Source organism: Cherax quadricarinatus, chromosome 98 (assembly GCF_038502225.1).
Source record: "Cherax quadricarinatus isolate ZL_2023a chromosome 98, ASM3850222v1, whole genome shotgun sequence".
Classification (NCBI taxonomy): Eukaryota; Metazoa; Arthropoda; class Malacostraca; order Decapoda; family Parastacidae; genus Cherax; species Cherax quadricarinatus.
In genome coordinates, this window is record NC_091389.1 from 292,518 (window position 1) to 320,058 (window position 27,541).

Sequence of the window (27,541 nt, forward strand, 5' to 3'; positions counted from 1 at the left end):
ACAGCATCAGACATAGATCAGCATCACCAACATCCTGGTCTCACAGCATCAGACATAGATCAGCATCAACATCCTGGTCTCACAGCATCAGACATCTGTATAGATCAGCATCACCAACATCCTGGTCTCACAGCATCATAGATCAGCATCACCAACATCCTGGTCTCACAGCATCAGTCATAGATCAGCATCACCAACATCCTGGTCTCACAGCATCAGACATAGATCAGCATCACCAACATCCTGGTCTCACAGCATCATAGATCAGCATCACCAACATCCTGGTCTCACAGCATCAGACATAGATCAGCATCAACAACATGCTGGTCTCACAGCATCAGACATAGATCAGCATCACCAGCATCCTGGTCTCACAGCATCAGACATAGATCAGCATCAACAACATGCTGGTCTCACAGCATCAGACATAGATCAGCATCACCAGCATCCTGGTCTCACAGCATCAGACATAGATCAGCATCATCAACATCCTGGTCTCACAGCATCAGACATAGATCAGCATCACCAACATGCTGGTCTCACAGCATCAGACATAGATCAGCATCACCAACATCCTGGTCTCACAGCATCAGACATAGATCAGCATCACCAACATCCTGGTCTCACAGCATCAGACATAGATCAGCATCACCAACATGCTGGTCTCACAGCATCAGACATAGATCAGCATCACCAACATCCTGGTCTCACAGCATCATAGATCAGCATCAACATCCTGGTCTCACAGCATCAGACATAGATCAGCATCACCAACATCCTGGTCTCACAGCATCAGACATAGATCAGCATCACCAACATCCTGGTCTCACAGCATCATAGATCAGCATCAACATCCTGGTCTCACAGCATCAGACATAGATCACCATCACCAACATCCTGGTCTCACAGCATCAGACATAGATCAGCATCACCAACATCCTGGTCTCACAGCATCAGACATAGATCAGCATCACCAACATCCTGGTCTCACAGCATCATAGATCAGCATCAACATCCTGGTCTCACAGCATCAGACATAGATCAGCATCACCAACATCCTGGTCTCACAGCATCAGACATAGATCACCATCACCAACATCCTGGTCTCACAGCATCAGACATAGATCAGCATCACCAACATCCTGGTCTCACAGCATCAGACATAGATCAGCATCAACATGCTGGTCTCACAGCATCAGACATAGATCAGCATCACCAACATCCTGGTCTCACAGCATCATAGATCAGCATCACCAACATGCTGGTCTCACAGCATCAGACATAGATCAGCATCACCAACATGCTGGTCTCACAGCATCAGACATAGATCAGCATCACCAACATCCTGGTCTCACAGCATAGATCAGCATCACCAACATCCTGGTCTCACAGCATCAGACATAGATCAGCATCACCAACATCCTGGTCTCACAGCATCAGACATAGATCAGCATCACCAACATCCTGGTCTCACAGCATCAGACATAGATCAGCATCACCAACATCCTGGTCTCACAGCATCAGACATAGATCAGCATCACCAACATGCTGGTCTCACAGCATCAGACATAGATCAGCATCACCAACATCCTGGTCTCACAGCATCAGACATAGATCAGCATCACCAACATCCTGGTCTCACAGCATCAGACATAGATCAGCATCACCAACATCCTGGTCTCACAGCATCAGACATAGATCAGCATCACCAACATCCTGGTCTCACAGCATCAGACATAGATCAGCATCACCAACATCCTGGTCTCACAGCATCAGACATAGATCAGCATCACCAACATCCTGGTCTCACAGCATCATAGATCAGCATCAACATCCTGGTCTCACAGCATCAGACATAGATCAGCATCATCAACACCCTGGTCTCACAGCATCAGACATAGATCAGCATCACCAACATCCTGGTCTCACAGCATCAGACATAGAACAGCATCACCAACACCCCGGTCTCACAGCATCAGACATAGATCAGCATCACCAACACCCTGGTCTCACAGCATCAGTCTTCTGTATAGGTCAGCATCACCAATCTACACTATTAGGCTCTACCCAGCCTACAAGGCGACACAATAAGTTGTGCCTAAATTCCAGTGGTCAGGAGAAATTTGCACCTGTCGTGGACTGAGTGTACCTGAGGAGTTAGGTAGGAGTATTGCACTTTCCAATGTTACTTATTCTGTGGTCTATGAGGCAGGTTGCATTCATTTTATAATCGGTGGTAGAGAATTGAGTTTTAACTCTCTAGCCACTACTATCCTGTGGATGGTAGTGGCTAGTTTATTGTGTACCTCATATCTATCCTGTGGATGGTAGTGGCTAGTTTATTGTGTACCTCATATCTATCCTGTGGATGGTAGTGGCTAGTTTATTGTGTACCTCATATCTATCCTGTGGATGGTAGTGGCTAGTTTATTGTGTACCTCATATCTATCCTGTGGATGGTAGTGGCTAGTTTATTGTGTACCTCATATCTATCCTGTGGATGGTAGTGGCTAGTTTATTGTGTACCTCATATCTATCCTGTGGATGGTAGTGTTGCAGTGCCGTCTAGGATAGTGTTGCAGTGCCGTCTAGGATAGTGTTGCAGTGCCGTCCAGGATAGTGTTGCAGTGCCGTCCAGAATAGTGTTGCAGTGCCGTCTAGGATAGTGTTGCAGTGCCGTCCAGGATAGTGTTGCAGTGCCGTCTAGGATAGTGTTGCAGTGCCGTCTAGGATAGTGTTGCAGTGCCGTCTAGGATAGTGTTGCAGTGCCGTCTAGGATAGTGTTGCAGTGCCGTCTAGGATAGTGTTGCAGTGCCGTCCAGGATAGTGTTGCAGTGCCGTCTAGGATAGTGTTGCAGTGCCGTCTAGGATAGTGTTGCAGTGCCGTCTAGGATAGTGTTGCAGTGCCGTCCAGGATAGTGTTGCAGTGCCGTCTAGGATAGTGTTGCAGTGCCGTCTAGGATAGTGTTGCAGTGCCGTCTAGGATAGTGTTGCAGTGCCGTCTAGGATAGTGTTGCAGTGCCGTCCAGGATAGTGTTGCAGTGCAGTCTAGGATTGTGTTGCAGTGCCGTCTAGGATAGTGTTGCTGTGCCGTCTAGGGTAGTGTTGCAGTGCCTTCTAGGATAGCGTTGCAGTGCCGTCTAGGGTAGTGTTGCAGTGCCGTCTAGGATAGTGTTGCAGTGCCGTCTAGGATAGTGTTGCAGTGCCGTCTAGGATAGTGTTGCAGTGCCGTCTAGGATAGTGTTGCAGTGCCGTCTAGGATAGTGTTGCAGTGTCGTCCAGGATAGTGTTGTTGTGCCGTCTAGGGTAGTGTTGCAGTGCCGTCTAGGATAGTGTTGCAGAGCCGTCTAGCATAGTGTTGCAGTGCTGTCCAGGATAATGTTGCAGTGCCGTCTAGGATAGTGTTGCAGTGCCGTCTAGGATTGTGTTGCAGTGCCGTCCAGGATAGTGTTGCAGTGCCGTCTAGGATAGTGTTGCAGTGCCGTCTAGGATAGTGTTGCAGTGCCGTCCAGGATAGTGTTGCAGTGCCGTCCAGGATAGTGTTGCAGTGCCGTATAGGATAGTGTTGCAGTGCCGTCCAGGATAGTGTTGCAGCGCCGTCTAGGATAGTGTTGCAGTGCCGTCCAGGATAGTGTTGCAGCGCCGTCTAGGATAGTGTTGCAGTGCCGTCCAGGGTAGTGTTGCAGTGCCGTCTAGGAGAGTGTTGCAGTGCCGTGTAGGATAGTGTTGCAGTGCCATCTAGGATAGTGTTGCAGTGTCGTCCAGGATAGTGTTGCAGTGCCGTCTAGGATAGTGTTGCAGTGCCGTCTAGGATAGTGTTGCAGTGCCGACCAGGATAGTGTTGCAGTGCCGTCTAGGAGTGTTGCAGTGCCGTCTAGGATAGTGTTGCAGTGCAGTCTAGGACAGTGTTGCAGTGCCGTCCAGGATAGTGTTGCAGTGCCGTCTAGGACAGTGTTGCAGTGCCGTCTAGGATAGTGTTGCAGTGCCGTCTAGGACAGTGTTGCAGTGCCGTCTAGGACAGTGTTGCAGTGCCGTCTAGGATAGTGTTGCAGTGCCGTCTAGGATAGTGTTGCAGTGCCGTCCAGGATAGTGTTGCAGTGCCGTCTAGGACAGTGTTGCAGTGCCGTCTAGGATAGTGTTGCAGTGCCGTCTAGGACAGTGTTGCAGTGCCGTCTAGGATAGTGTTGCAGTGCCGTCTAGGATAGTGTTGCAGTGCCGTCTAGGACAGTGTTGCAGTGCCGTCTAGGATAGTGTTGCAGTGCCGTCTAGGATAGTGTTGCAGTGCCGTCTAGGACAGTGTTGCAGTGCCGTCTAGGACAGTGTTGCAGTGCCGTCTAGGACAGTGTTGCAGTGCCGTCTAGGACAGTGTTGCAGTGCCGTCTAGGATAGTGTTGCAGTGCCGTCTAGGACAGTGTTGCAGTGCCGTCTAGGATAGTGTTGCAGTGCCGTCTAGGATAGTGTTGCAGTGCCGTCTAGGACAGTGTTGCAGTGCCGTCTAGGATTGTGTTGCAGTGCCGTCTAGGATAGTGTTGCAGTGCCGTCTAGGATAGTGTTGCAGTGCCGTCTAGGACAGTGTTGCAGTGCCGTCTAGGATAGTGTTGCAGTGCCGTCTAGGATAGTGTTGCAGTGCCGTCTAGGATAGTGTTGCAGTGCCGTCTAGGACAGTGTTGCAGTGCCGTCTAGGACAGTGTTGCAGTGCCGTCTAGGACAGTGTTGCAGTGCCGTCTAGGATAGTGTTGCAGTGCCGTCTAGGACAGTGTTGCAGTGCCGTCTAGGATAGTGTTGCAGTGCCGTCTAGGATAGTGTTTCAGTGCCGTCTAGGATAGTGTTTCAGTGCCGTCTAGGATAGTGTTGCAGTGCCGTCTAGGATAGTGTTGCAGTGCCGTCTAGGATAGTGTTGCAGTGCCGTCTAGGATAGTGTTGCAGTGCCGTCTAGGATAGTGTTGCAGTGCCGTCTAGGACAGTGTTGCAGTGCCGTCTAGGATAGTGTTGCAGTGCCGTCTAGGACAGTGTTGCAGTGCCGTCTAGGATAGTGTTGCAGTGCCGTCTAGGATAGTGTTGCAGTGCCGTCTAGGACAGTGTTGCAGTGCCGTCTAGGATAGTGTTGCAGTGCCGTCTAGGACAGTGTTGCAGTGCCGTCTAGGATAGTGTTGCAGTGCCGTCTAGGACAGTGTTGCAGTGCCGTCTAGGATAGTGTTGCAGTGCCGTCTAGGACAGTGTTGCAGTGCCGTCTAGGACAGTGTTGCAGTGCCGTCTAGGACAGTGTTGCAGTGCCGTCTAGGACAGTGTTGCAGTGCCGTCTAGGACAGTGTTGCAGTGCCGTCTAGGATAGTGTTGCAGTGCCGTCTAGGACAGTGTTGCAGTGCCGTCTAGGATAGTGTTGCAGTGCCGTCTAGGACAGTGTTGCAGTGCCGTCTAGGACAGTGTTGCAGTGCCGTCTAGGACAGTGTTGCAGTGCCGTCTAGGACAGTGTTGCAGTGCCGTCTAGGATAGTGTTGCAGTGCCGTCTAGGACAGTGTTGCAGTGCCGTCTAGGATAGTGTTGCAGTGCCGTCTAGGACAGTGTTGCAGTGCCGTCTAGGACAGTGTTGCAGTGCCGTCTAGGATAGTGTTGCAGTGCCGTCTAGGACAGTGTTGCAGTGCCGTCTAGGATAGTGTTGCAGTGCCGTCTAGGACAGTGTTGCAGTGCCGTCTAGGACAGTGTTGCAGTGCCGTCTAGGACAGTGTTGCAGTGCCGTCTAGGATAGTGTTGCAGTGCCGTCTAGGACAGTGTTGCAGTGCCGTCTAGGATAGTGTTGCAGTGCCGTCTAGGATAGTGTTGCAGTGCCGTCTAGGACAGTGTTGCAGTGCCGTCTAGGACAGTGTTGCAGTGCCGTCTAGGATAGTGTTGCAGTGCCGTCTAGGACAGTGTTGCAGTGCCGTCTAGGACAGTGTTGCAGTGCCGTCTAGGATAGTGTTGCAGTGCCGTCTAGGACAGTGTTGCAGTGCCGTCTAGGACAGTGTTGCAGTGCCGTCTAGGACAGTGTGGCAGTGCCGTCTAGGATAGTGTTGCAGTGCCGTGTAGGATAGTGTTGCAGTGCCATCTAGGATAGTGTTGCAGTGTCGTCCAGGATAGTGTTGCAGTGCCGTCTAGGATAGTGTTGCAGTGCCGTCTAGGATAGTGTTGCAGTGCCGACCAGGATAGTGTTGCAGTGCCGTCTAGGAGTGTTGCAGTGCCGTCTAGGATAGTGTTGCAGTGCAGTCTAGGACAGTGTTGCAGTGCCGTCCAGGATAGTGTTGCAGTGCCGTCTAGGACAGTGTTGCAGTGCCGTCTAGGATAGTGTTGCAGTGCCGTCTAGGACAGTGTTGCAGTGCCGTCTAGGACAGTGTTGCAGTGCCGTCTAGGATAGTGTTGCAGTGCCGTCTAGGATAGTGTTGCAGTGCCGTCCAGGATAGTGTTGCAGTGCCGTCTAGGACAGTGTTGCAGTGCCGTCTAGGATAGTGTTGCAGTGCCGTCTAGGACAGTGTTGCAGTGCCGTCTAGGATAGTGTTGCAGTGCCGTCTAGGATAGTGTTGCAGTGCCGTCTAGGATAGTGTTGCAGTGCCGTCTAGGACAGTGTTGCAGTGCCGTCTAGGACAGTGTTGCAGTGCCGTCTAGGACAGTGTTGCAGTGCCGTCTAGGATAGTGTTGCAGTGCCGTGTAGGATAGTGTTGCAGTGCCATCTAGGATAGTGTTGCAGTGTCGTCCAGGATAGTGTTGCAGTGCCGTCTAGGATAGTGTTGCAGTGCCGTCTAGGATAGTGTTGCAGTGCCGACCAGGATAGTGTTGCAGTGCCGTCTAGGAGTGTTGCAGTGCCGTCTAGGATAGTGTTGCAGTGCAGTCTAGGACAGTGTTGCAGTGCCGTCCAGGATAGTGTTGCAGTGCCGTCTAGGATAGTGTTGCAGTGCCGTCTAGGACAGTGTTGCAGTGCCGTCTAGGACAGTGTTGCAGTGCCGTCTAGGACAGTGTTGCAGTGCCGTCTAGGATAGTGTTTCAGTGCCGTGTAGGATAGTGTTGCAGTGCCATCTAGGATAGTGTTGCAGTGTCGTCCAGGATAGTGTTGCAGTGCCGTCTAGGATAGTGTTGCAGTGCCGTCTAGGATAGTGTTGCAGTGCCGACCAGGATAGTGTTGCAGTGCCGTCTAGGAGTGTTGCAGTGCCGTCTAGGATAGTGTTGCAGTGCAGTCTAGGACAGTGTTGCAGTGCCGTCCAGGATAGTGTTGCAGTGCCGTCTAGGATAGTGTTGCAGTGCCGTCTAGGACAGTGTTGCAGTGCCGTCTAGGACAGTGTTGCAGTGCCGTCTAGGATAGTGTTGCAGTGCCGACCAGGATAGTGTTGCAGTGCCGTCTAGGAGTGTTGCAGTGCCGTCTAGGATAGTGTTGCAGTGCAGTCTAGGACAGTGTTGCAGTGCCGTCCAGGATAGTGTTGCAGTGCCGTCTAGGATAGTGTTGCAGTGCCGTCTAGGACAGTGTTGCAGTGCCGTCTAGGACAGTGTTGCAGTGCCGTCTAGGATTCATCAGAGCTGCAACAGTTTGTACCTAACATAAATACCAGTGAGAGAGACATGTAACACACGTACACACAACATGTAACACACGTACACACATGTAACACACGTACACACAACATATAACACACGTACACACATGTAACACACGTACACACATGTAACACACGTACACACAACATGTAACACACGTACACAGAACATGTAACACACGTACACACATGTAACACACGTACACACAACATATAACACACGTACACACATGTAACACACGTACACACAACATATAACACACGTACACACATGTAACACACGTACACACAGCATGTAACACACGTACACACAACATGTAACACACGTACACACAACATGTAACACACGTACACACATGTAACACACGTACACACACGTAACACACGTACACACATGTAACACACGTACACACAACATGTAACACACGTACACACATGTAACACACGTACACACAACATGTAACACACGTACACACATGTAACACACGTACACACATGTAACACACGTACACACATGTAACACACGTACACACATGTAACACACGTACACACATGTAACACACGTACACACATGTAACACACGTACACACAACATGTAACACACGTACACACATGTAACACACGTACACACAACATATAACACACGTACACACATGTAACACACGTACACAGAACATGTAACACACGTACACACAACATGTAACACACGTACACACAACATGTAACACACGTACACACAACATATAACACACGTACACACATGTAACACACGTACACGCATGTAACACACGTACACAGAACATGTAACACACGTACACACAACATATAACACACGTACACAGAACATGTAACACACGTACACAAAACATGTAACACACGTACACAAAACATGTAACACACGTACACAGAACATGTAACACACGTACACAAAACATGTAACACACGTACACAGAACATGTAACACACGTACACACAGCATGTAACACACGTACACAAAACATGTAACACACGTACACAAAACATGTAACACACGTACACAAAACATGTAACACACGTACACAAAACATGTAACACACGTACACAGAACATGTAACACACGTACACACAACATGTAACACACGTACACACAACATGTAACACACGTACACACAACATATAACACACGTACACACATGTAACACACGTACACACATGTAACACACGTACACAGAACATGTAACACACGTACACAGAACATGTAACACACGTACACAGAACATGTAACACACGTACACAAAACATGTAACACACGTACACAGAACATGTAACACACGTACACAAAACATGTAACACACGTACACAGAACATGTAACACACGTACACACAGCATGTAACACACGTACACAAAACATGTAACACACGTACACAAAACATGTAACACACGTACACAGAACATGTAACACACGTACACAGAACATGTAACACACGTACACAGAACATGTAACACACGTACACAGAACATGTAACACACGTACACAAAACATGTAACACACGTACACAGAACATGTAACACACGTACACAGAACATGTAACACACGTACACAGAACATGTAACACACGTACACAGAACATGTAACACACGTACACACAGCATGTAACACACGTACACAAAACATGTAACACACGTACACAAAACATGTAACACACGTACACAGAACATGTAACACACGTACACAGAACATGTAACACACGTACACACAACATATAACACACGTACACAGAACATGTAACACACGTACACAAAACATGTAACACACGTACACAGAACATGTAACACACGTACACAGAACATGTAACACACGTACACACAACATATAACACACGTACACAGAACATGTAACACACGTACACAGAACATGTAACACACGTACACAGAACATGTAACACACGTACACAAAACATGTAACACACGTACACAGAACATGTAACACACGTACACAGAACATGTAACACACGTACACAAAACATGTAACACACGTACACAGAACATGTAACACACGTACACACAGCATGTAACACACGTACACACAGCATGTAACACACGTACACAAAACATGTAACACACGTACACAAAACATGTAACACACGTACACAGAACATGTAACACACGTACACACAACATATAACACACGTGCACAGAACATGTAACACACGTACACAGAACATGTAACACACGTACACAGAACATGTAACACACGTACACAAAACATGTAACACACGTACACAGAACATGTAACACACGTACACACAGCATGTAACACACGTACACACAGCATGTAACACACGTACACACATGTAACACACGTACACACAGCATATAACACACGTACAGCATATAACACACGTACAGCATATAACACACGTACACACAGCATATAACACACGTACAGCATATAACACACGTACAGCATATAACACACGTACACACAGCATATAACACACGTACACAGAACATGTAACACACGTACACAGAACATGTAACACACGTACACAAAACATGTAACACACGTACACACAACATATAACTCACGTACACAACATGTAACACACGTACACACAGCATGTAACACACGTACACACAGCATGTAACACACGTACACACAACATGTAACACACGTACACAAAACATATAACACACGTACACACAACATATAACTCACGTACACAACATGTAACACACGTACACAGAACATATAACACACGTACACACAACATATAACTCACGTACACAACATGTAACACACGTACACAGAACATATAACTCACGTACACAAAACATGTAACACACGTACACAGAACATGTAACACACGTACACAGAACATATAACACACGTACACAGAACATATAACACACGGACACAGAACATATAACACACATACACAGAACATATAACACACGTACACAGAACATGTAACACACGTACACAGAACATATAACACACGTACACAGAACATATAACACACGTACACAGAACATATAACACACGTACACAGAACATATAACACACGTACACAGAACATATAACACACATACACAGAACATATAACACACGTACACAGAACATATAACACACGTACACAGAACATATAACACACGTACACAGAACATATAACACACGTACACAGAACATATAACACACGTACACAGAACATATAACACACGTACACAGAACATATAACACACGTACACAGAACATATAACACACGTACACAGAACATATAACACACGTACACAGAACATATAACACACGTACACAGAACATATAACACACGTACACAGAACATATAACACACGTACACAGAACATATAACACACGTACACAGAACATATAACACACGTACACAGAACATATAACACACGTACACAGAACATATAACACACGTACACACAACATATAACACACGTACACACAACATATAACACACGTACACAGAACATAATTGAAGGTCTGGACACACATACTCAGCATAGTTACAATGTACTTAAACCAGAGACTCAGGAAAAAATGTAAACTAAATCTAGGAAAACGAAGGGCGCCACGGTACAATAAGAGAGCCTGTATCACTATCCATGAACAAACACTGCTGGGACGAGTACACAAGTTTTCAAGGGGAAATTTCCCCAGTATCTCTGCCAAGTACCAGATGAACCAGACCGTGATGTACCAGCAGCAACAGCCTGGTCGACAAGGCCAACAGCAGACATACCTGCCTCAGGGCTGGGCAAATAAAGATACTTGAAGCAGGTCACAGGTATATGACAGGTATGCCTACTGACCTAATTTTGGGAGCTGTCTCGTCATGGTCACAATTTTCCAGACGTCTTTGTAAAATCGGTGTAGACCACTTCTTATTTCTCCCTGCCTAAGCCTCACTGATTTCTCCCTGCCTAAGCCTCACTGATTTCTCCCTGCCTAAGCCTCACTGATTTCTCCCTTGCCTAAGCCTCACTGATTTCTCTCCTGCCTAAGCCTCACTGATTTCTCCCTGCCTAAGCCTCACTGATTTCTCCCTTGCCTAAGCCTCACTGATTTCTCCCCTGCCTAAGCCTCACTGATTTCTCCCTTGCCTAAGCCTCACTGATTTCTCCCTTGCCTAAGCCTCACTGATTTCTCTCCTGCCTAAGCCTCACTGATTTCTCCCTGCCTAAACCTCACTGATTTCTCTCCTGCCTAAGCCTTACTGATTTCTCCCTGCCTAAGCCTTACTGATTTCTCCCTTGGCTAAGCCTCACTGATTTCTCTCCTGCCTAAGCCTCACTGATTTCTCCCTGCCTAAGCCTCACTGATTTCTCTCCTGCCTAAGCCTCACTGATTTCTCCCTGCCTAAGCCTCACTGATTTCTCTCCTGCCTAAGCCTCACTGATTTCTCCATTGCCTAAGCCTCACTGATTTCTCCCTGCCTAAGCCTCACTGATTTCTCCCTGCCTAAGCCTCACTGATTTCTCCCTTGCCTAAGCCTCACTGATTTCTCTCCTGCCTAAGCCTCACTGATTTCTCCCTGCCTAAGCCTCACTGATTTCTCCCCTGCCTAAGCCTCACTGATTTCTCCCCTGCCTAAGCCTCACTGATTTCTCCCCTGCCTAAGCCTCACTGATTTCTCCCTGCCTAAGCCTCACTGATTTCTCCCCTGCCTAATCCTCACTGATTTCTCCCCTGCCTAATCCTCACTGATTTCTCCCCTGCCTAAGCCTCACTGATTTCTCCCCTGCCTAAACCTCACTGATTTCTCCCTTGCCTAAGCCTCACTGATTTCTTCCCTGCCTAAGCCTCACTGATTTCTCCCTGCCTAAGCCTCACTGATTTCTCCCTGCCTAAACCTCACTGATTTCTCCCCTGCCTAAGCCTCACCGATTTCTCCCCTGCCTAAGCCTCACTGGTTTCTCCCCTGCCTAAGCCTTACTGATTTCTCCCTTTCTTAAGCCTCACTGATTTCTCTCCTGCCTAAGCCTCACTGATTTCTCCATTGCCTAAGTCTTACTGATTTCTCCCATGCCTAAGCCTCACTGATTTATCCCTTGCCTAAGCCTCACTGATTTCTCCCTTGCCTAAGCCTCACTGATTTCTCCCTTGCCTAAGCCTCACTGATTTCTCCCTGCCTAAGCCTCACTGATATCTCCCTTGCCTAAGCCTCACTGATTTCTCCCTTGCCTAAGCCTCACTGATTTCTCTCCTGCCTAAGCCTCACTGATTTCTCCATTGCCTAAGCCTTACTGATTTCTCCCATGCCTAAGCCTCACTGATTTATCCCTTGCCTAAGCCTCACTGATTTCTCCCTTGCCTAAGCCTCACTGATTTCTCCCTTGCCTAAGCCTCACTGATTTCTCCCTGCCTAAGCCTCACTGATATCTCCCTTGCCTAAGCCTCACTGATTTCTCCCTTGCCTAAGCCTCACTGATTTCTCCCTGCCTAAGCCTCACTGATATCTCCCTTGCCTAAGCCTCACTGATTTCTCCCTGCCTAAGCCTCACTGATTTCTCCCTTGCCTAAGCCTCACTGATTTCTCCCTTGCCTAAGCCTCACTGATTTCTCCCTGCCTAAGCCTCACTGATATCTCCCTTGCCTAAGCCTCACTGATTTCTCCCTTGCCTAAGCCTCACTGATTTCTCTCCTGCCTAAGCCTTACTGATTTCTCTCCTGCCTAAGCCTTACTGATTTCTCCCATGCCTAAGCCTCACTGATTTATCCCTTGCCTAAGCCTCACTGATTTCTCCCTTGCCTAAGCCTCACTGATTTCTCCCATGCCTAAGCCTCACTGATTTCTCCCATGCCTAAGCCTCACTGATTTCTCCCTTGCCTAAGCCTCACTGATTTCTCCGTTGCCTAAGCCTCACTGATTTCTCCCTTGCCTAAGCCTCACTGATTTCTCCCATGCCTAAGCCTCACTGATTTCTCTCCTGCCTAAGCCTTACTGATTTCTCCCATGCCTAAGCCTCACTGATTTCTCCCTTGCCTAAGCCTCACTGATTTCTCCGTTGCCTAAGCCTCACTGATTTCTCCCTTGCCTAAGCCTCACTGATTTCTCCCATGCCTAAGCCTCACTGATTTCTCCCTTGCCTAAGCCTCACTGATTTCTCCCATGTCTAAGCCTCACTGATTTCTCCCCTGCCTAAGCCTCACTGATTTCTCCCTTGCTTAAGCCTAACTGGTTTCTCCCCTGCCTAAGCCTCACTCGTTTCTCCCCTGCCTAAGCCTCACTGATTTCTCCCCTGCCTAAGCCTCACTGATTTCTCCCCTGCCTAAGCCTCACTGATTTCCCCCCTGCCTAAGCCTCACTGATTTCTCCCCTGCCTAAGCCTCACTGATTTCTCCCCTGCCTAATCCTCACTGATTTCTCCCCTGCCTAAGCCTCACTGGTTTCTCCCCTGCCTAAGCCTCACTGATTTCTCCCCTGCCTAAGCCTCACTGATTTCTCCCTTGCTTAAGCCTCACTGATTTCTCCCCTGCCTAAGCCTCACTGGTTTCTCCCCTGCCTAAGCCTCACTGATTTCTCCCCTGCCTAAGCCTCACTGATTTCTCCCCTGCCTAAGCCTCACTGGTTTCTCCCCTGCCTAAGCCTCACTGGTTTCTCCCCTGCCTAAGCGTCACTGGTTTCTCCCCTGCCTAAGCCTCACTGGTTTCTCCCCTGCCTAAGCCTCACTGATTTCTCCCTTGCCAAAGCCTCACTGACTTCTCCCCTGCCTAAGCCTCACTGATTTCCCCCTGCCTAAGCCTCACTGATTTCCCCCTGCCTAAGCCTCACTGATTTCTCCCCTGCCTAAGCCTCACTGATTTCCCCCCTGCCTAAGCCTCACTGATTTCCCCCCTGCCTAAGCCTCACTGATTTCTCCCCTGCCTAAGCCTCACTGATGTTATTACATGTTCTGGTAGGTACACAGTCCGCACACAGAATTAATTAGTCATCTCAGGACCTGTAGTGTAGCAGGTTCGCAGGTCTTGACCCGTCTCGGGTCTCAGAACCTTGTTAAATACTCTCACGAAGGGTATACCTGGACTGGATTTCGGGGATCAGCGTCCCTGCGGCTGGGTCTGAAACCAGGCCTCGTGGTGGATCTGTCTGTTACTGCTAGCCGCACGTAAGGGACGTAGGAACCACAGCCTGGTTGGTCAGGTACTGACTTTAGGTGCCTGTCCAGTGCCTTCTTGAAGACAGCTAAGTGTCTTGAAGACAGCCAGGGGTCTTGAAGACAGCCAGGGGTCTTGAAGACAGCCAGGTTTCTGGAAGACAACCAGGGATCTTGAAGACAGCCAGGGGTCTTGAAGACATCCAGGGATCTTGACAACCAGGGGTCTTGAAGACAGCCAGGGGTCTTGACAACCAGGGGTCTTGAAGACAGCCAGGGGTCTTGAAGACAGCCAGGGGTCTGGAAGACAACCAGGGATCTTGAAGACAGCCAGGGGTCTTAAAGACAGCCAGGGGTCTTGAAGACAACCAGGGATCTTGAAGACAACCAGGGGTCTTGAAGACATCCAGGGGTCTTGAAGACATCCAGGGGTCTTGAAGACAACCAGGGATCTTGAAGACAATCAGGGGTCTTGAAGACAGCCAGGGGTCTTGAAGACATCCAGGGGTCTTGAAGACATCCAGGGGTCTTGAAGACAACCAGGGGTCTTGAAGACAACCAGGGATCTTGAAGACAACCAGGGGTCTTGAAGACAACCAGGGGTCTTGAAGACAACAAGGGGTCTTGAAGACAACCAGGGATCTTGAAGACAACCAGGGGTCTTGAAGACAGCCAGGGGTCTTGAAGACATCCAGGGGTCTTGAAGACAACCAGGGATCTTGAAGACAACCAGGGATCTTGAAGACAACCAGGGATCTTGAAGACAACCAGGGGTCTTGAAGACATCCAGGGGTCTTGAAGACATCCAGGGGTCTTGAAGACAACCAGGGGGCTTGAAGACAGCCAGGGGTCTTGAAGACATCCCGGGGTCTTGAAGACAACCAGGGGTCTTGAAGACAACCAGGGGTCTTGAAGACAACCAGGGATCTTGAAGACAACCAGGGATCTATTAGTAATCCCCCTTATGTATCCTGGGAGACAGTTGAACAGTCTTGGACCCCTGGCACTTATCGTGTTGTCTCTCAGTGTACTCGTGGCGCTCCATCTTTTCACTGGGGGAATATTAGTGTTGATGCAACTTAATTAGTCACAACCTTACTAAGAGTAATTTTTTCGACCTGTATTCCTCCCAAATTTCATTACTTTTATTGCAATAAACTGGGAAAATTAGAGTGGTAATCTTTATACACTCAGATGATCATCCAGTTGCCTTTACTCATCCACACTGATAACTTGACAGTGCACGTTCTGGACAGGTTCAGACTTGATGTGCTTGTGTGTTTTAGGATAGTGGTTTTTCTTGAGATAGAATATGCTTTAGTTAGGCTTAAAAGCTGGTATTTGTTAGTAGAAATTGGAATTTGTATAAACCATGACACGGGTGGGGTTAGAACCCACGATCAGAGAGTCACAAAACCCCAGACCGACGCGCTAGCCACTGGACCAGCGGGAGATTCGTCTGTGAAAATTTGCATTTGTGGTCACAGTGGTGGCCTATGCTGACCTTCCTATGGTGTAGAAATATGCCTAGTTGGATGAATCTTATTGTAGGCAGCTGATCCAAGGGGATACCTCGGATCATTGAGGTACTGGGGACTGGTGTTATACCTTGGAGCATTGAGGTACTGGGGACTGGTGTTATACCTTGGAGCATTGAGGTACTGGGGACTGGTGTTATACCTCGGATCATTGAGGTACTGGGGACTGGTGTTATACCTTGGAGCATTGAGGTACTGGGGACTGGTGTTATACCTTGGAGCATTGAGGTACTGGGGACTGGTGTTATACCTCGGATCATTGAGGTACTGGGGACTGGTGTTATACCTTGGAGCATTGAGGTACTGGGGACTGGTGTTATACCTTGGATCATTGAGGTACTGGGGACTGGTGTTATACCTTGGAGCATTGAGGTACTGGGGACTGGTGTTATACCTTGGATCATTGATGTTCTGGGGACTGGTGTTATACCTTGGAGCATTGAGGTACTGGGGACTGGTGTTATACCTTGGATCATTGATGTTCTGGGGACTGGTGTTATACCTCGGATCATTGATGTTCTGGGGACTGGTGTTATACCTTGGAGCATTGAGGTACTGGGGACTGGTGTTATACCTAGGAGCATTGATGTTCTGGGGTCTGGTGTTATACCTTGGATCATTGAGGTACTGGGGACTGGTGTTATACCTTGGAGCATTGTGGTACTGGGGACTGGTGTTATACCTTGGATCATTGAGGTACTGGGGACTGGTGTTATACCTCGGATCATTGAGGTACTGGGGACTGGTGTTATACCTTGGAGCATTGAGGTACTGGGGACTGGTGTTATACCTTGGATCATTGAGGTACTGAGGACTGGTGTTATACCTTGGAGCATTGATGTTCTGGGGACTGGTGTTATACCTTGGATCATTGAGGTACTGGGGACTGCTGTACAATAAGGGGATACCTTGGATCATTGATGTACTGGGGACTGGTGTTATACCTTGAATCATTGAGGTACTGGGGACTGGTGTTATACCTTGAATCATTGAGGTACTGGGGACTGGTGTTATACCTTGGAGCATTGAGGTTCTGGGGGCTGGTATACAATATGGGGATACCTTGGATCATCGAGGTACTGGGGACTGGTATACAATATGGGGATACCTTGGATCATCGAGGTACTGGGGACTGGTATACAATATGGGGATACCTTGGATCATCGAGGTACTGGGGACTGGTATACAATATGGGGATACCTTGGATCATCGAGGTACTGGGAACTGGTATACAATATGGGGATACCTTGGATCATCGAGGTACTGGGGACTGGTATACAATATGGGGATACCTTGGATCATTGAGGTACTGGGGACTGGTATACAATATGGGGATACCTTGGATCATCGAGGTACTGGGGACTGGTATACAATGTGGGGATACCTTGGATCATTGAGGTACTGGGGACTGGTATACAATATGGGGATACCTTGGATCATCGAGGTACTGGGGACTGGTATACAATATGGGGATACCTTGGATCATCGAGGTACTGGGGACTGGTATACAATATGGGGATACCTTGGATCATTGAGGTACTGGGGACTGGTATACAATATGGGGATACCTTGGATCATTGAGGTACTAGGGACTGGTATACAATATGGGGATACCTTGGATCATTGAGGTACTGGGGACTGGTATACAATATGGGGATACCTTGGATCATTGAGGTACTAGGGACTGGTATACAATATGGGGATACCTTGGATCATTGAGGTACTGGGGACTGGTATACAATATGGGGATACCTTGGATCATTGAGGTACTGGGGACTGGTGCTATACAATACCAGTATTGTATGCCCCCACATGTTTCAGTCAAGATATTGAATTATTCTGATTGCATTTGCCTTAGTAATGCAGTTCAGCTGTATTTTAGGTGAAATTCAGATACAGTGATGATTTGCATACGTGTAATTAGGTATGTTGCTGTATTTCAGGTGAAGCTCGCGTGATTGGAGAGTTAATCACAGGACGCGACGGTAACAACTACTCCCCTGGAGGGGAGTCGTGGAAGTGTGCCTTCGCTCCTGACGAGTCTCGCTTCGCCTGGTCGTGTGGCTTTAGGAAGGTCGTTATTCTTCCATGGAACAGATACAAGAACTGCCTGTAAGTATTTACTCCCTCTGCTTGTTATCTTAACACACTTCTAGTTAGCACTTCACAGGTACAAGTACTGGTTATACCTTTGACGAGTTCTGGGTTTTTCTCCACCCGGAGTCCGGTCATGGGTCTGTAAGCCCTTATTACCTCTGCTTATCTTAACACACTTCTAGCTGGGTTTCTCACATACATGAACAGCCTCTGTGTTCTCACTACCTTCTTGCTATGTTCCTGTCCCTAAATACTAGGTTTTTTTTATAATGTCGTTGGAGTAACTTAGCCTAAGAGTCCAGGACATCTCTATTTGGCTTCCGTTTCGGGGATTTTTCCCAATTCGTTAAATTTTACTCTGGGGGAATTTGTGTTACTGTCCTTATTCTTCCACCAGTTGCAGTGATGAGGTGGTCTGTACAACTTAAAAATATCTGACCATCAAGTGGACCTCTAGTGGACCACTTGGTGGGACACAGAATGACACATCTGGTGTCTGTCTAGTGTTGGAAGTGTTACTAGATGACACTTTGTGATCATAGGTGTTGAAGGTGTGATTCTCAGTGTTCTTGCCTGTTAGTTTCGTGCCCATCACTTGCTGAGTGGCATTTCCAGTTTACACTCAGTGGTCACTTTATTGGGTACATCCGTTTAGTACTGGGTAGTGCCCTCCATTGCCACCAGAACAGTCTAAATTTTTGGTGGCATGTTTACAAGGTACTGGAAGCATTCCTTAGAGATCCTGATTTGTCCTGATTTGTATTATGATCCAATTTTGCAGGTCTTGCAGATATGTTGGCTGCACATTCATGCTGCAAATCTCCTGTTCCATCACATCCCAAAGGTTCATGCCTAATTCCGTCATCTTCATATCCTACAGATATCGAAATTCGTCAGACCAGGTGACGTTTTCCCAATCTTCAACTGTCCAGTCTTTTTGAGCCAGTGCCAACTGTAGTTAAGTGGACAGGAGTGGAACTTGATGTGGCTTTCTGCTGTTGCAGCCCATCCACTTCAGAGTTCTATGTGTTGTGCATTCGAAGATGCTATTCTGCATACCACTGTTGTAATGCATGGTTATTTGAGTTACTGTCAGCTTGAACCAGTCTGGCCATTCTGCTCTGACATCAATCATTATCAAGGCGTTTTGCTTTGCATTTTTCACACCATCTTCTGTAAACTCTAGAGACTGTTGTCATGAAACTCCTAGAAGATCAGCAGTTTCTGAGATACTCAGACCATCTCGTCTGTTTGGCACAAACAATAATTCCACTCTCAGTAACGTGTCTTCCCCATTATAAACCATACCACGAGTGGGGTTAGAACCCACGATCAGAGAGTCTCAGAACTCCAGACCGTCGCGTTAGCCCAGTGGCTAACACGACGGTCTGGAGTTTTGAGAATCTGATCGCGTGTTCGAACCCCATCTGTGGTATGGATTTTTTTTTTGCATGCTTTTAGACACTGAGGTGCTGCCATGCGATTGGCTGATTATATTTGCATCAGGGAGCAGGTGTACAGGTGTGCCTAATAAATTGACCACTGAGTGTAAGGCTGTTTTGCCGAGTCTTCAGGAACTATCTTGAAGTTTAACTCCATGATGGGAGAAATTTATGGTAATTCGACCATAATTCTCACAGCAGTCAAATGTCACTACCATACTTGTTACAACAACACAGTGTTACTACCATACTTGTTACAACAGCACAGTGTTACTACCATACTTGTTACAACAACACAGTGTTACTACCATACTTGTTACAACAACACAGTGTTACTACCATACTTGTTACAACAACACAGTGTTACTACCATACTTGTTACAACAACACAGTGTTACTACCATACTTGTTACAACAACACAGTGTTACTACCATACTTGTTACAACAACACAGTAGTGTTACTACCATACTTGTTACAACAACACAGTGTTACTACCATACTTGTTACAACAACAGTGTTACTACCATACTTGTTACAACAACACAGTAGTGTTACTACCATACTTGTTACAACAACACAGTGTTACTACCATACTTGTTACAACAACACAGTAGTGTTACTACCATACTTGTTACAACAACACAGTAGTGTTACTACCATACTTGTTACAACAACACAGTGTTACTACCATACTTGTTACAACAACACAGTAGTGTTACTACCATACTTGTTACAACAACAGTAACAAGAGTGTTAGAGAAAAAGACACACAACAGAGTCACTGAGTGTGCTACTACCATACTTGTTACAACACACCACAGTATTAGTGAAAGAAATTACTACCATACTTGTTACAACAACACAGTAGTGTTACTACCATACTTGTTACAACAACACAGTAGTGTTACTACCATACTTGTTACAACACCACAGTAGTGTTACTACCATACTTGTTACAACAACAGTAACAAGAGTAGTAAACTGGAGAGAAAAAGACGCTCCCTCTACAGAAGACGACGAAGAGTCACTGAGCTCCTCAGGAGTGCTAGAATATCTGATACACGAAGGGAGGCGCTGACCAGGGAAGTGGAAACTATCGAACTTAAGCTAAATGACTCTTACAGGAACCAGGAGAGGCAGGAGCAGCTTAAAGCTATTAGTAAAATTGAAAGAAATTCCAAATATTTCTTTTCATATGCCAAAAACAAGGCAAATACCACATCTAGTATCGGGCCCTTAATCAGACAGGATGGGACTTACACAGACGACAACAAGGAAATGAGTGAAATATTGAAATCCCAGTACGACTCTGTGTTTAGTGAACCACTAATCGGTCTGAGGATCGACGACCCAAATGATTTCTTCATGAATGAGCCTCAAAACTCCATAAATGTATGCCAGATTTCCGACATTACCCTAACTCCGATAGATTTCGAAAAAGCCATTGACAACATGCCTATGCACTCAGCCCCGGGCCCAGACTCGTGGAACTCTGTTTTCATTAAGAACTGCAAGAAACCCCTCTCGCATGCCCTAAGTACACTATGGAGGAGGAGCTTGGACATGGGTGAAATTCCACAGTCACTTAAAACAACGGATATAGCCCCACTCCATAAAGGTGGCAGCAAAGCATTAGCTAAGAACTATAGACCAATAGCTCTGACGTCCCACATCATAAAAATCTTAAAGAGTGCTAAGAAGCAGGATTGCAAATCACCTGGATTCCCAAAATCTGCACAATCCAGGGCAACATGGGTTCAGGGCAGGTCGCTCCTGCCTCTCACAACTACTGGATCACTATGATATGTCCTTGGATGCACTGGAAGAAAATCAGAATGCAGATGTAATATACACAGACTTTGCAAAAGCATTTGACAAATGCGATCATGGCGTAATAGCCCATAAAATACGTGCTAAAGGAATAACTGGGAAAGTGGGGAGATGGATCTTCAACTTCCTAACAAATCGAACACAGAGTAGTGGTCAACAGAGTTAAATCGGAGGCTGCCATAGTGAAGAGCTCTGTTCCACAAGGCACAGTACTCGCCCCCATCTTATTCCTTATCCTCATATCAGACATAAACAGAGATATACACCACAGCACCGTATCATCCTTTGCGGATGATACTAGGATCTGCATGAGGCTGTCATCTGCTGAGGACGCGGTTAACCTCCAAGAAGATATAAACAAAGTTTTCCAGTGGGCAACGGTAAACAATATGATGTTCAATGAGGACAAATTCCAACTACTCCGTTATGGAAAACTGGAGAAGATAATAACTAGAACAGAGTATACTACTGACTCTGGCCATACAATAGAGCGGAAAAATAATGTAAGGGACCTGGGAGTAGTAATGTCTGAGGATCTCACTTTCAAGGATCACAACAGTGCCACGATCGCACGTGCAAAGAAAATGATAGGATGGATAATGAGAACTTTCAAAGCGAGAGATGCCAAGCCCATGATGATCCTTTTCAAATCACTTGTTCTCTCTAGGCTGGAATACTGCTGTACATTAACATCTCCATACAAAGCAGGTGAAATCGCAGATCTAGAGAGTGTACAGAGATCCTTTACTGCACGTATAAGTTCTGTCAAGCACCTTAACTACTGGGAACGCTTGAAAGCACTTGGCTTGTACTCGTTGGAATGCAGGAGGGAGAGATATATCATAATCTACACTTGGAAAATCTTGGAAGGAATGGTCCCAAATCTGCACACAGAAATCACTCCCTACGAAAGTAAAAGACTAGGCAGGCGATGCAAAATGCCGCCAATAAAAAGTAGGGGCGCCATTGGTACACTAAGAGAAAACACCATAAGTGTCCGGGGCCCAAAACTGTTCAACAGCCTCCCATCAAGCATTAGGGGAATTGCCAATAAACCCCTGGCTGCCTTCAAGAGAGAGCTGGACAGATACCTAAAGTCAGTGCCGGATCAGCCGGGCTGTGGCTCGTACGTCGGACTGCGTGCGGCCAGCAGTAACAGCCTAGTTGATCAGGCCCTGATCCATCGGGAGGCCTGGTCGTGGACCGGGACGCGGGGGCGTTGATCCCCGGAATAACCTCCAGGTAACCTCCAGGTAACTACCATACTTGTTACAACAACACAGTAGTGTTACTACCATACTTGTTACAACAACACAGTGTTACTACCACCAGTCATGTGTGGGTTGTCCTGTACACCAGTCATGTGTGGGTTGTCCTGTACACCAGTCATGTATGGGTTGTCCTGTACACCAGTCATGTGTGGGTTGTCCTGGACACCAGTCATGTGTGGGTTGCCCTGTACACCAGTCATGTGTGGGTTGCCCTGTACACCAGTCATGTGTGGGTTGTCCTGTACACCAGTCATGTGTGGGTTGTCCTGTACACCAGTCATGTGTGCGTTGTCCTGTACACCAGTCATGTGTGGGTTGAATTGAACACCTTCTAGTATGTCTGGTTTTTCAGTTTCTCTGTCTCTCTGTCTCTTTCTCTCACACACACACACACACACACACACACACACACACACACACACACACACACACACACACACACACACACACACACACACACACACACACATGATGTTACCTTGTCACAAGTACTTTCTTCTTGGTACCTACCTCTACCTATGACATACCATTGATGAGTTCCATGTACTGGATCATTGTTCCGTGTTATGGCCTATATGGCCAAACATGATCAGACTGTCGACATATCCCAGATATGTTGTTAGGAGGTTCTGAACTGTGGCCAGCACACCTCAGAGTGGTGATCCCATGACCATGCCATAATTCATGGTTCTGTGTTAGGTGTGTTAAAAAGTAAATGCTGATACTCGGTTGTAGACCGATAATGTCACCATCAGAGTGATCTGATACCACTGATACCTGGGATGTATTGCACTAAATGAAATCCTGATCATGGAGTTGAGCTCTTCTCCAGGCTGAGGGACTGATCACCTCGTTCCAGATCATGGAGTTGAGCTCTTCTCCAGGCTGAGGGACTGATCACCTCGTTCCAGACCATGGAGTTGAGCTCTTCTCCAGGCTGAGGGACAGATCACCTCGTTCCAGACCATGGAGTTGAGCTCTTCTCCAGGCTGAGGGACAGATCACCTCGTTCCAGACCATGGAGTTGAGCTCTTCTCCAGGCTGAGATACTGATCACCTCGTTCCAGACCATGGAGTTGAGCTCTTCTCCAGGCTGAGGGACTGATCACCTCGTTCCAGATCATGGAGTTGAGCTCTTCTCCAGGTTGAGTGACTGATCACCTCGTTCCAGACCATGGAGATGAGCTCTTCTCCAGGCTGAGATACAGATCACCTCGTTCCAGACCATGGAGTTGAGCTCTTCTCCAGGCTGAGGGACTGATCACCTTAAATACTTTTTTCCAAAGGTTCAGGGACTGATTACATCATCAATTCATTACAACTGCTGTCTCTGTATATGACTGACGAAGTCTACATGTGTTTTGTTCTTCAACTTCTCGGTATCTTGTACCATTATCAACAATACCTGGAGTATACCTGGAGAGGGGTTTCGGGGGTCATCCCCCCCGGCCCGATCTGAGTCCAGGGGTCGTGCTTGATCAGAGCCTGATCAACTAGGCTGTTACTGCTGTTGCACTAACAGCAGTCTCCTGAATGAGTATTATCCTGTTGATTCTTGTGTTGCGTGATCCTAATATCCGTCCCAGTGTTGCTACGGTCATTATGTTCTTGTGTTGCAGGATCCAGACACCTGGGTGTTTCTCCCACATACATGGGAGACAAGACTTGGGTGTTTCTCCCACATACATGGGAGACAAGACTTGGGTGTTTCTCCCACATACATGGGAGACAACAAGACTTGGGTGTTTCTCCCACATACATGGGAGACAACAAGACTTGGGTGTTTCTCCCACATACATGGGAGACAACAAGACTTGGGTGTTTCTCCCACATACATGGGAGACAACAAGACTTGGATGTTTCTCCCACATACATGGGAGACAACAAGACTTGGGTGTTTCTCCCACATATATGGGAGGCAACAAGACTTGGGTGTTTCTCCCACATACATGGGAGACAACAAGACTTGGGTGTTTCTCCCACATACATGGGAGACAACAAGACTTGGATGTTTCTCCCACATACATGGGAGACAAGACTTGGATGTTTCTCCCATGTATACGACTTGGGTGTTTCTCCCACATACATGGGAGACAAGACTTGGGTGTTTCTCCCACACACATGGGAGACAACAAGACTTGGGTGTTTCTCCCACATATATGGGAGACAAGACTTGGGTGTTTCTCCCACATATATGGGAGACAAGACTTGGGTGTTTCTCCCACATATATGGGAGACAACAAGACTTCGGTGTTTCTCCCACATACATGGGAGACAACAAGACTTGGGTGTTTCTCCCACATACATGGGAGACAACAAGACTTGGGTGTTTCTCCCACATACATGGGAGACAACAAGACTTGGATGTTTCTCCCACATACATGGGAGACAACAAGACTTGGGTGTTTCTCCCACATACATGGGAGACAACAAGACTTGGGTGTTTCTCCCACATACATGGGAGACAACAAGACTTGGGTGTTTCTCCCACATACATGGGAGACAACAAGACTTGGATGTTTCTCCCACATACATGGGAGACAAGACTTGGGTGTTTCTCCCACATACATGGGAGACAACAAGACTTGGGTGTTTCTCCCACATACATGGGAGACAACAAGACTTGGGTGTTTCTCCCACATACATGGGAGACAACAAGACTTGGGTGTTTCTCCCACATACATGGGAGACAAGACTTGGGTGTTTCTCCCACATACATGGGAGACAACAAGACTTGGGTGTTTCTCCCACATACATGGGAGACAACAAGACTTGGGTGTTTCTCCCACGTATATGGGAGACAACAAGACTTGGGTGTTTCTCCCACATACATGGGAGGCAACAAGACTTGGGTGTTTCTCCCACATATATGGGAGACAACAAGACTTGGGTGTTTCTCCCACATACATGGGAGACAAGACTTGGGTGTTTCTCCCACATACATGGGAGACAACAAGACTTGGGTGTTTCTCCCACATATATGGGAGACAACAAGACTTGGGTGTTTCTCCCACATACATGGGAGACAACAAGACTTGGGTGTTTCTCCCACATACATGGGAGACAACAAGACTTGGTGTTTCTCCCACATACATGGGAGACAAAAAGACTTGGGTGTTTCTCCCACATACATGGGAGACAACAAGACTTGGGTGTTTCTCCCACATACATGGGAGACAACAAGACTTGGGTGTTTCTCCCACGTATATGGGAGACAACAAGACTTGGGTGTTTCTCCCACGTATATGGGAGACAACAAGACTTGGGTGTTTCTCCCACATACATGGGAGACAACAAGACTTGGGTGTTTCTCCCACATACATGGGAGACAACAAGACTTGGGTGTTTCTCCCACATACATGGGAGACAACAAGACTTGGGTGTTTCTCCCACATACATGGGAGACAACAAGACTTGGGTGTTTCTCCCACATACATGGGAGACAACAAGACTTGGGTGTTTCTCCCACATACATGGGAGACAACAAGACTTGGGTGTTTCTCCCACATACATGGGAGACAACAAGACTTGGGTGTTTCTCCCACATACATGGGAGACAACAAGACTTGGGTGTTTCTTCCACATACATGGGAGACAACAAGACTTGGGTGTTTCTCCCACATACATGGGAGACAACAAGACTTGGGTGTTTCTCCCACATACATGGGAGACAACAAGACTTGGGTGTTTCTCCCACATACATGGGAGACAAGACTTGGGTGTTTCTCCCACATACATGGGAGATAAGACTTGGGTGTTTCTCCCACATACATGGGAGATAACAAGACTTGGGTGTTTCTCCCACATACATGGGAGACAACAAGACTTGGGTGTTTCTCCCACATACATGGGAGACAACAAGACTTGGGCGTTTCTCCCACATACATGGGAGACAACAAGACTTGGGTGTTTCTCCCACATACATGGGAGATAACAAGACTTGGGTGTTTCTCCCACATACATGGGAGACAACAAGACTTTTATGTTTCTCCCACATACATGGAAGACAACAAGACTTGGGTGTTTCTCCCACATACATGGGAGACAACAAGACTTGGGCGTTTCTCCCACATACATGGGAGACAACAAGACTTGGGTGTTTCTCCCACATACATGGGAGACAACAAGACTTGGGCGTTTCTCCCACATACATGGGAGACAACAAGACTTGGGTGTTTCTCCCACATACATGGGAGACATCAAGACTTGGGTGTTTCTCCCACATACATGGGAGACGTCAAGACTTGGGTGTTTCTCCCACATACATGGGAGACATCAAGACTTGGGTGTTTCTCCCACATACATGGGAGACGTCAAGACTTGGGCGTTTCTCCCACATACATGGGAGACGTCAAGACTTGGGCGTTTCTCCCACATACATGGGAGACAACAAGACTTGGGTGTTTCTCCCACATACATGGGAGACAACAAGACTTGGGTGTTTTTCCCACATACATGGGAGACAAGACTTGGGTGTTTCTCCCACATATATGGGAGACAACAAGACTTGGGTGTTTCTCCCACATACATGGGAGACAACAAGACTTGGGTGTTTCTCCCACATACATGGGAGACATCAAGACTTGGGTGTTTCTCCCACATACATGGGAGACAACAAGACTTGGGTGTTTTTCCCACATACATGGGAGACAAGACTTCGGTGTTTCTCCCACATACATGGGAGACAACAAGACTTGGGTGTT

General features: G+C 47.2%; 1 protein-coding gene across 2 annotated transcripts in view; it reads left to right on the forward strand.

The window, feature by feature from the left end:
- LOC128702590 (WD repeat and SOCS box-containing protein 1-like) overlaps window positions 1–27,541 on the forward strand; it is a 484,629-nt gene that overhangs the window by 254,478 nt on the left and 202,610 nt on the right. For both annotated transcript variants that reach the window (XM_070105233.1, XM_070105234.1), the window contains one exon: window positions 18,140–18,308. In XM_070105233.1, coding sequence (XP_069961334.1) covers window positions 18,140–18,308 — 169 coding nt within the window. The remainder of the gene's footprint in view (window positions 1–18,139; window positions 18,309–27,541) is intronic.